Genomic DNA, 11,344 nt, shown 5'->3' on the forward strand with positions numbered 1-11,344 from the left:
ATTTTACAGGTCTAACTATGTAAGTTATGGGATAAGAATAAGTTATAGGGAGGCATCTTAATGGCTGGTCTAATTGCTCCGTTAGAAAAGCTGACTTAAGGAGTAAAAACTTGGCAGAAGTCAGAAAGGAAAAAGCACACGGAGCTTATTGCCCTGTTGTTGCCTTGCATTTTTCAATTAACACCTGGAAGAGAGAGGCTGTTTAGACAAGTTAGTTCTTCCTATTTACTCTTGCAAATTGTGGCTTAAAAAAACTTTTTGCTCTAACCTCAATCAAATAATTATTTCTCTCTTTTGTCATAGCAGGGGTCCAGTACCTGCTGCATACTTAATCTTCATTAATATCTAACCTTCCTTTGCTGATGCCTAACCTAAGCAACTTTGGGATGAAAGGAGAAAGAAAGGTTTCAAGGCTTGGCCAATGAAAGCATCTCCTTTATGAGTCAAAATCCAGAGACCATCCTCACCATTTGGGCTCATCTGATTGGGGCAGATCCCCCTGTGCTGTGAGTATATTCAGGGACAATTTAATAAACTTTCTTCAAAGTTTGTCGTCATGCTGGCATCTCCCTTGATGTTATAGTTCTTTGGCTCTGTCCTGCAAATCCTAAATTAAACATTGACCCACAAATTAGTGGCAACATTTCTTTTCTAGCAATTTATGGTTCTCTTTCTTTAGCTTATAAATAAGCTTATAAATTGCTTATAAATACTGATAAATAACTCTTCTGCATTTGAAGCAGAATCTTTTCCAGCTTTCCTTAGAAATGGCTAAACTGAATCAAATCCTCATGTATGCAATGTAGGGGCTTTATATTCTGGATTGATAGTTTATTAATACCCATCAGCTGTCAATGAACAAAATATTCAGGAAGTTCAATGGATTAAGATTTACCGTAGAGAGGAGTGTCCAACCTTGGCAACTTTAAGGCTTGTGAACTTTAATTCCCCAGCCAGCATGGATGGCTAGGGAATTCTGGGAGTTGAAGTCCACAGGTCTTAAAGTTACCAAGGTTGGACACCTCCGCTGTAGAGCTTTTATCAAGGGACTTCCAGGATTTTGCTGCCAAACAGAAATTAACTGGCTCCTTCACACAGAAATCACACAGAGCAATTTTTATACCTTAATATTGTAGTGACAGTATGGAAAAGATGAGTGAGTCAATCAGAATTCCACTGCCTTAAGTCTTAAATATATTGTTCCCACGTTTCATTTTCAGAGATGGGAAATGCTTGAGAATGCTACCACATTATTTCAAAGACTTTTTGGTTCAGATACTGAAACATAGCTTTTCATCTCTTCTAAAGTTTAATGATGTCTTCACAGTGATATGGAATGAAATGAACCATTTTTTTTTAAAAAAAGGATCCTTTGTTTTAAATGGTTAAATGTATCCCACTCCATTTATTTACATAAAATGCATGTAGTATGAGACAACGGCCAGTTATAATTTATTACACTGAAATGAAACATGCTTTACTGCCAGAACTAAGCTGTACTCTTACCATTCCAAGATTCATGTTACAATCTTACCTTACTAAAGTCAACAGTGCTGTTTTCTCGGCTGACATCATTTTTGATTTCAATGGTTGGCGCAGACTGTGGGGAAACAATCTGACCTGCTGGAAAAAATTGTTATTACAGAATACTAACACTTTTCTGTATTGTTGTTATAAAACAGTCAATCGAGATAAAAAGTAAATTCTCCCTTGAGTTAGCTTGAGTCCAGTGAACCTCAGAGAAGGGTTGGTAACAATAGATAAATAATGATTTAAAAAATATCAGTCTATAGTGCTGGATTTCCCAATCTAGTCTCACATTCAAATAATAATCAGGGCAAATTCTACTTAGCCTTTTTCAAATTGGTTGAAGATTTGCTAGGTGCTACCACCTGAAAGGGCCTTCTGCTGAAGAGACATTTAAATAAAAGATTCATATACGTCGTATCTATATACAAAACATTTTATGTTGCAAAGTACAGGCTATTACTACATATATAAGTAATACATTTTATTGATCATAACTTAGTGAAAATAAATAGGGCCAACTGAGTAAAAAGTTTTAGTTTATTTGCGATACGCAGCACTTTATAAAAGTTTGCTAAACTTTTACTTTATTCATTTACTAAAGCTCACGACTCAACTTGTATTTAAATAGTGAATGTGAAATTGGTTGTTTAATGCCTCCTGGAAGAAAACAAGCAGAGGAAGGAGTATTAGATAGGCATTGCTGCCTTGAGTTCTTTATAAAAATAATAAAGGCGGGATTAAAATAATAATAAAAAAAAATAAAAAAAATAAAAAATAATAATTATTGAAATAGTCACCCCTCTTGGGTGATGATGTCATGGAACATTGAATATAAAAAGCATGACATAAGGCACAGGTCTTCAAACTTGGCAACTTTAAGACTTGTGGACTTCAACTCCCAGAATTCTCCAGCCAGCATAGCGACTGGAGAATTCTGGGAGTTGAAGTCCACAAGTCTTAAAGTTGCCAAGTTTGAAGACCTGTGACATAAGGTAATGACTTTATCTCTCTATTCTGAGAGTTCTAATAAGGAAAGCTATTCCTTCCAAGCTTATCCATATATCCCACTTCCTGCAAATCCTGAAAACAGATCCATTATATCTCATGAAGCTAAGTGCCCTATATAAAGCACAATAAATGCCTTATATAAAACTTAATAATTCAAATCCTGGCAAAGGGGAGGGGATGGACTGAATCACATACAATCTAATCCCAACTATATGACGTGTACCTGATCAAGTAATGTGTAAAATATGAATCAAATGAAAGCTGACTGTTACTAGTGCAATAAATACATTTTCCTAGAATCACTGTTAGAAGGCATCTCTATACTGCAATAAGATGCATATTTCCTTACAAAATTGCATAGAGCTTATTCATACCAGGAGTATTTAAGATTGAAGCACTGAACTCTTCAGGCATCATTCATTCTCCCAAGGAGTTTGTGGGAGCTGTAGTTTTAGTGGGGGGGGGGACATGTAGGAATTTTGAATGCAGTGAACTCATTCAACTATGATCCCAGAAATCATTATTTTTCTTTAAAAAATCTACACAGGTTTTAGTGCTAAAGTAGAGATATTCATTGTCCAAGTCCACTCTACATTTTCATTCAGACTTTTCCCCAATTTTATTTTATTGCGTGTATGTGTGTATAAATAAAATGACGGATAAAATATTTCTGACAGCACAATCCATTTCTAATCTATACTTTTCAGATTAGAAAAATATTAAGATCATTTACCAAAGAAAATTATCCTGCCTAGAGTGGAAAAGCCATTAAAAAAATCGGATACCTTTTTGCAAAAAAGCCATGAAGACCTTGAAAGTGATTGTCTACATTAATCATGAAGACACATTATGCTAAAAAAGGCTGATGTGAAGAGTGAATATCTGAATTGACCTAATGTTCATGCAAGATAGATTTATAGTACACTACCTCTGGACCTTCAAGGAGTTTACAGAACCCAAAGGTTAGAGATGAAGGAGGACAAAGATGGGATGAGCCTGTTAGAGACAGATACAATAAAGATATAGCAAAATAAAGAACATGGAGATGATCATGCACAACAGCAGAGTTTAGATCAGAGATTGTCAAACTTTCTCTGACTGCGAAATCTGTTAGTTAGAAAAAAACATATATTCAGGAAATCTTGATCAAGAGGCAAACCTCTAGTGCTGTGGTTCTCAACCTGTGGATTGGGACCCCTTTGGGGGTCGAACAACCCTTTCACAGGAGTCACCTAAGATGATTGGAAAACACATATTTTCAATGGTCTTAGAAACCGAGAGACCAATTTTATGGTTGGGGGTCACCACAACATGAGGAACTGTATTAAAGGGTCGCGGCATTGGGAAGGTTGAGAACCACTGCTCTAGTGATTAAAAAAAAAACCTGCCACATGCTAGTGAACTTTTTTTTTCTTGTCCTCAATCTCTCAAAGAACCCTCCTGCCAAGTTCACACAGAATAGTAGGGTTCCATGAAACACAGTTTGAAAAACTCTGGTTTAGATCGTGCACTATTATTCGTGAACAAGGAAATCTCTGGTGAAGGAAAGGTATGATATGAAGTGGGAATGGTTTAAGAATGATGGAATATTTATTTCAAAGTAGTAATACGAGAACATTTCTGTGAAAAGAAATAGTAAAACTGAAAAGGATGAACAGAGGGGAACGAGTGAGAAAACAAGAAAGAGTGACCAGGCTGTGGAAATTTTGAAGCCAGGAACACCTAAATTTTAAGGAATACAAACTAGAACTATTAAATAGCATAGAATTTTCCTCCAGCAGCATTCAAACAAGAACATTCCATGGATTGATTACACCTTTGGTGGAACTTGCAGCAGAAGACGTAAAAAATTCTGGTAGGGCAATCTAAATATGTCAGTGGCATATCGTAATCTCTTATACAGAGGTGGGCTTCACATAATTTAACAACCGATTCGCCTAGTGCAGAACTGAAAATGTGAGCTTGTGTGCAGCTTTAAACACACAGCGATTTCCTGTGTGCGGCTTCCAGCAGCTTCTTTGGCAGCCACAGTGAGTAGAATGGGTGAGGCACGGAAATAAATTGGGCTGCATGGGCGGGGCAAGTGAAAGCATCAGTGAGATGTACAGGACATGATAGCGCTGGGGAGAGTGAGTTGGCCCAGCTGGTGGTTGGAACTACCAGTTCACCCGAACTGGTCCGAACCGGCAGCAGCCACCTCTGCTGATATAGCTTCCCAGAACCATGGAAATTGAAGACAGGGCTGAGGATGACAATGTTACATTAAGACTGTCATCTTAATCAAAAATGTCATAGTTTTGATGGTCTGTTATTCTTGTTCAGTATTTTTTTATCCTCACTTCCATTATCAATAACAATAACCAATAACAAAGCCCGTAATGTGAAACCTACTCTATCCACAGGGGAGGACATTATTTATATGTAAATAAATAAATATGTAACTACAAAAGAAACTTTAAAGAAATACCTATTACTACTGAAGTTGCGGGAAACAAATGATCATACGATCTTTTACATATAATAAACAAATAGATATATTTTACTGATAAATTTGATATTACATTTAATATATTTGTTTATCTGATCAATAAATATGTAAATAAATAAAGTTTGGCTCCCTCAAGATACAGTCCATTCAGAAAAGAAAATCATCCATGTCCTTAGTAATTAGGATATCATGGAAAGGGTTGGATTAGGAACCTAGGGACTTGCTTTTATCAATGCAATTTTTTTCATCTGTAGTAGAAAAGATAGCATTGGTTAATGCAAGTTATCCATTCCCCAAGTTGGCTTTTCCAGAGAAAATATTGTCAGCTCAGCCATAAAATAATTGGAAGGCTATGGAATTTTGCTAAATATGGAATATATAATAGGCAACTATAGGTTACCCCATATAAATAACTCTTTAGAAAGAAAATATATTCATGAAATGCTGTTTGATTTTTTTTGGAGGGGGTTCTCTCAAATACAGCTTTATTTGTGTAGGCCTGCCTTGAGTTCGATCCTAGGTAGAGGCAGATGTAGGGTCTCCTGCTTGGGTAGGGGGTTTGACTAGATGACCTGCAAGGTACCTTCCAACTGTGTTAATCTGTTACTTCATTATCTCACATAATCCCCCTTCCCACAACTGATCTCACCAAATACAAAATGTGCTGCTATATCCATTCACACCAGTGGTGGGATACAACCGGTACACCCGGTATGGGCGTACCAGTGCCTGCTGGGAGCACCAGGTACCGTTCCGGTACAGTAGTGCTCTGGAGGGCCCACCTGCCCGCCCACTCTGCTTACCACTATTTGAGCCAATTGGGGCATTTGAACAAGCACATGGAGTGTACAGTGCCTGCGCAATACTCCACCAAGCAGCTGGAGCGTCGCAGGCAGTCCGTACGCATGCACGCACTGCGCATGTGCACATGGTGGGCGCCCGGCCCCGTTGCACCATACCAGTTGCACCGGGATCCAGAACCCACCACTGATTCACACATAGTTCTGTATAGGGGAATTGCATCTTTGTCCTTGTTAAGATGGCTTCTGCTACCTCTAGTTCCATTATAAACAATCTGGGCTTTGATGGTCCAATTTAAATGAATTCAAGAACATTTATGAGAGGTTTCTCCTTTACCTAGTATTGGGTCATAAAAAACTCCATCTACTGACTTCATTAATATAAGCCACACCCAGATGATGCACTGGTTCTAAACAATGCTCAAATTAAGCGGCTAAGTAATAATAATAAACAAGATGCAATGACAGAAATTTAATATCCCTAACTCTTTTTTACTTCAAAAAAGATTTATTGCATGTGATGCTGTTTGAAGGGTGAATGTATTGCTAAGTGTTCAAAGTCAGAATTGTTGAAAATATTCAAAGTGGAATATAAGGCATACTTCTCATTTACATTGCATAGACCATAACTCTAACTTAGCAAGATTGGGGTAATCTGTAATTTAATCAATTTAATCTGTAATCCATCAATGTGATTACCCAGGGAATTATCAACTTTCTTGTGACTGAATCAAAAGTATTGCTTATTTAATGGCCAATGTTATGAAATATTGATCACTAAAGTCATGACAATAATCTGTTGACCTCTCTTACAATTTGCACTCAAATATAACCAACTCAAATCCTTGTTGCTAACAGATTCTTAATAGAACTAATTCTGTTAACAGAATGTAATTGCATCAATGTTAGTTTACTAATACTCATCATTGTTACTGAAAAATGAGTCAAAATAGATTGGTACTGTTCAAATATATTGATCCAGAGTTTGTATCATTCCTAAGGAGCAGTCAATGAGCAAGTTAAATATGGAATTGTATTCTAGCACAGGTGCAAGGCATCTATTTAGGGGGGGAATGTTTAAGACATATATGGCACAGTTCCGAACCTCCTTACCTGAAATAGTCTCAAAGAAATCAGACTTGGTTAAAGGCTTTATTTCAAGACAAAAGATGACTAATTTGCAAAATCTTTTTCATAAGGGATTTTATAAAATGTATTGCTTATGTCTCCTGAAGTCAGGATAATTGGCTTGCTTTGTTCTGAAAATATCATTTTTCCCATCTTAATCTTAGCAACTCATAATTGTTTAGGAAATGGAGTGACAACAGACACACTTACATAACCCCACAAAAATGATTGCTTTTTTTTCTTTTATAACTCTCTTCTCACTTTATCTCAAACTCTGAATTGATGAAAGTAGCCTTAGGAATGTATAAATGTTATTTAAATCCATTCATTAAAATCAACGAGGTATACAGCAACTGCTGAATATATCTTTCTGTAAAAACAACTAGTTAAATAAAGAAGCCAGTTAAGCTCCTGCACATCAGTACGAAAAACTTACGCTTTCCCTTCCTGATTGCCTGTAAATTGTTTCCTTTTATGAGGTGTCCTACTCTATAATTTCAGAGCCACTGTCAAAGATTTGCTACCATCCCTTATAATTCCAATTCCCCACAGTTAGGGAAGGAAACCTGAGAAAATGCATGTGTTGGACAAGAAGACTGAAATGCCATTTAAAATCAAAATATGACATAAAGGTTCCCCTCACACATATGTGCTAGTCATTCCTGACTCTGGGAGGCAGTGTTCATCTTCGTTTCAAAGCTGAAGTGCCAGCGCTGTCCAAAGACGTCTCCATGGTCATGTGGCCAGCATGACTCAACGCCGAAGGCGCACAGAATGCTGTTATCATCTGACCAAAGGTGATCCCTATTTTTCTACTTGAATAGGTATAGGGACAGGTAATGGGAGAGGTAATGGGAGCTCACTCCGTTATGTGGCGCTAGGGATTCAAACCGCCAAACTGCCGACCTTTCTGATCGACAAGCTCAGCATCTTAGCCACTGAGCCACTGCGTTCCTAAAATGTGGCATAAATCACAGTTTTTGGTAAATCCATTGTATCAAAGCTACATTAACCATTACTTAATTAACATGACACTTTACCATTTTTGTCCATGGAATGGGGTTCAGACTGTTTCTTGCCAATGTCAGCAAAGGACCTGACTATTGGGATCCTATTGCTTAATTTCTTTTGGTTCTGATGGTGATGCTGTTTGAGTAGCGCCTCGTGGACTCTGTGGCGAACATCTTCACTGAGTTGTCCGGACCCTACTTGTTGATCAAGAATCATATCTGAAAAATAAAACAGCAATTGAAAGATCTTTTGGGTTTTGAGTCAATTATGCAATAAGTAACCACATTTCCAATGGATTCTCAATTGAAGCATTTGGTCAAATCTGTTACTTATATATGAGACTAGTTGGATACCTGTGCTTCACGACAAAACTATGTGATCGGGCTATGCAGGAGAAATTTGGTTCACAATCTGTTGGCTCAGTGGTGGTCAGTGATTGAAACACATAAGGAAATATCGCTCCCACCACCTTGAGTCCGGAAGTAATTCCATAGGTGGAAGTTGTAGACATTTTGGTGAGGGACCGACGTTTAGTACTGTAAGGAGCCCCAGACCGCTCCTGAGTGAAGGAGTAATACATCTGCCACTTTGAACTGAGGTAACGGAATGTGAGGCAATTGACAGTTGGAACAGAGTTCTTTTCAGGTGGGGGCAGGGAGTAGATCTCCTTAGCATCAGAGCATGTTAATTACGTGTATAAAAAATACTAATGATCTGATGGTCATTTTGAAAAATCCTTTCTTAGCGAGCACCTAGAAGCCAAGAGGAACATATGTGTCAAATTTCAAGTTTGTGGGCTTTACGGTTCTGGAGATTTCATGATGAGGGAGTGGTATTTGCCTTTTATACATAACAGATTTTATCACTGTGATGCAAATATCATTGCAAGTAATACCTAGTATTGATGGTTCAGATTTCCAGAGGGGAGCTAAAGGGATTTTTAAAAAGTGTGAAAGGTACCCTTTGAAATCACCACTCAGGCTTCCTTGGTCAATGACCTTCCAGGATTGAGCTGGGAAGCTTTAAAGAGGCCTCTACTTACATTTGTTTCTCAGTGAACCTGCAATAAGGTTTCCACAAGATGTCTTCCCAGACCTCTCTATCCTCATAATACCAGTTTTGGTACTGGTATTTGGTATTTTGATATTTTATAACCATGATTATGAACACAAAGGATAAGAAGAATTTGCAAACAGGCAGACCAAGTTTGCTATTCACTTCCACATTCAACTATTCAAATTTATGTAAGCATTTGAGTAATCAAGCTACCAGCCATAGAAAGTCAAGACATTGGGATTAAGGCCTAGAGAAAGCCATGAAGTAGGATTTCACCCTTTCCTCACACATCATTTTTATTCCACCTGCTGGCATTCCCACTGTGGGTTTTTTGCTGTACAAAAATTACAGGGAATGGGCTTTTTAAAGAAAACAAAATAAGCAAGCAGGGTAAGAATTAATCACTATTCCACCCTCACTTCAAACTGGATTTGCTTCTACTGCTTTGCAACTATTTATTGGAGATACTTTTTTCAAACTGTATGATGAGATAGCATCTTTTGGGGGAAGCAGTTTTTGAGAAGCAGTTGCTTCAAACTGCTTTCTTGGTTATGCAGATATAAAATTGCCCAAACTCTAGTCAGGGCAATAAAATGAATTTTGCTATGGAACCTCAATTCTGATTTAAACTTCACACATGAAAATGGATTTTGAAAGGAGGAATAGATATGAACATAAAGTCATCAACAGTGCAGCGTTTCTCAATCAGTTTTAAAATTATAACCAGGTATTCACGGGTGAATGGACAGTTAAAAATAAGAAATATAAATAAATATGTCCAGATCAGCTTCTGGTATCTACATTTCTCCCTGTCTTTCTAAGCATAAGCAAAATTCATTTCTATACAATAGACATTGGATAATTAGTAAGGTGACCAGACGTCCCGATTTCAGCGGGACAATCACGCTTTATAACAATTTGTCCCGTGTTCCGGGCTGTTTTAAAAAAGTCCCGATTTTCTGGCTTCATGTTGAAAGCCCAGTGGATTTGCTTAAGAAATCCTAACCGGGGCAAGACAAAAGACACCCTGTCTAACCTCTCTCTCTCTGTCTCAGTACTTTCATTGAAGATATTAAAACTTTAAAGCAACAAAACGGACCCCCCCACGCGCCCCTTTTACCTCATTTTATAAGAAAAAATGACCAAGTACCATAGAGCTGCAGGAAACACTTGGCTAGAGAGGTTGCAAATGTTACTTCCTGGATTTTCCAGAGGGGAGGGGCACGGAGGTTGGAGGTCTGCTCGTGTATTAAAAATGGTGGCAAAGTTTCTTTCAAAAATATTTCCCTGACTAATTTCACCATTTCAATTTGCTCAGTTCTTTGTATTAACATCTACATCATTCTGGGTACACTTGGAGTGCAAGCCTGCTGGTAAGTGAGCTGGGCTTTTTTTCTTTTTTTTTAATGTATTTTAAAATAATATTTTATTTATTGTGCATAGGATTTTTTAAAATTCTGTGTGGATTCTTTTTTTAAATTGTCTTAGACTATTTAAAAAAAGATTCTATCCAAAATAAATTGAAATGAAACCATGTTTAGAAATTCTATGCACAATACTTTGAAATATATTGTGCATAGAAAGAATAGTTTGAAATGTTTTACTTCAATTTATTCTGTGTGGATTCTTTTTTTAAATTGTCTTAGGCTATTTAAAAAAAGATTCTATCCAAAATACAAAATACCAGCTGCAGTTATTCACTTAAGAACTGTGGCAAGAAAGGTGGTATAATGGGCTTAGTGACCAAAGTTACAATGGCATTGAAAAAAATGACTGATGACCATTTTTCACACTTAGCGACCATTTTCTCACTTAGAAACAGTTGCAGCATCCTCATGGTCACGCGATCAAAATTTTGATGTTTGGCAACAGATTCGTATTTATGATGGTTTCAGTGTCCTGGGGTCATATAATCACCTTTTGACAAAGTCAAATGGGGAAACCAGATTCACTTATGCTACTAACTTATCAGCTGCAGTTATTCACTTAAGAACTGTGGCAAGAAAGGTGGTATAGTGACCAAAGTTACAATGGCATTGAAAAAAGTAACTGATTACCATTTTTCACACTTAGCAACCATTTTCACACTTAGCGACCGTTGCAGCATCCTCATGGTCACGTGATCAAAATTTTGATGTTTGGCAACAGTTACAATTTATATTTGTAAATTTTAGTTATGTTGAAATAAAAAAAATATTACAATACTATTTTTGCGTTGTATGAAAATTTTTGTTGCTCCGTAGATATATAATCTATATATTTGAGTACACTATTATTAACTATATAAAATTAATAGGCTGGATAGATACAGCAGTTTCTTCAG

At 37.1% G+C, this 11,344-nt stretch overlaps 1 protein-coding gene across 4 annotated transcripts in view; it reads right to left on the minus strand.

Annotated features, from left to right (window-relative positions):
- Positions 1-8,183, minus strand: part of SLC4A10 (solute carrier family 4 member 10) — a 61,857-nt gene extending 53,674 nt beyond the window's left edge. For 2 of the 4 annotated variants that reach the window (XM_032231398.1, XM_032231381.1), the window contains exons 1-2: positions 7,995-8,183; positions 1,535-1,620 (exon numbers count right to left, since the gene is read on the minus strand). In XM_032231398.1, coding sequence (XP_032087289.1) covers positions 1,535-1,620; positions 7,995-8,181 — 273 coding nt within the window. In that variant the 5' untranslated portion in view covers positions 8,182-8,183. Of the gene's footprint in view, positions 1-1,534; positions 1,624-7,994 lie in introns of all 4 variants that reach the window. The other 2 variants (XM_032231390.1, XM_032231372.1) reach the window with 1 other exon arrangement.
- Between the last annotated feature and the right edge of the window lie 3,161 nt (positions 8,184-11,344).

Source organism: Thamnophis elegans, chromosome 1, assembly GCF_009769535.1.
Source record: "Thamnophis elegans isolate rThaEle1 chromosome 1, rThaEle1.pri, whole genome shotgun sequence".
Lineage (NCBI taxonomy): Eukaryota > Metazoa > Chordata > Lepidosauria > Squamata > Colubridae > Thamnophis > Thamnophis elegans.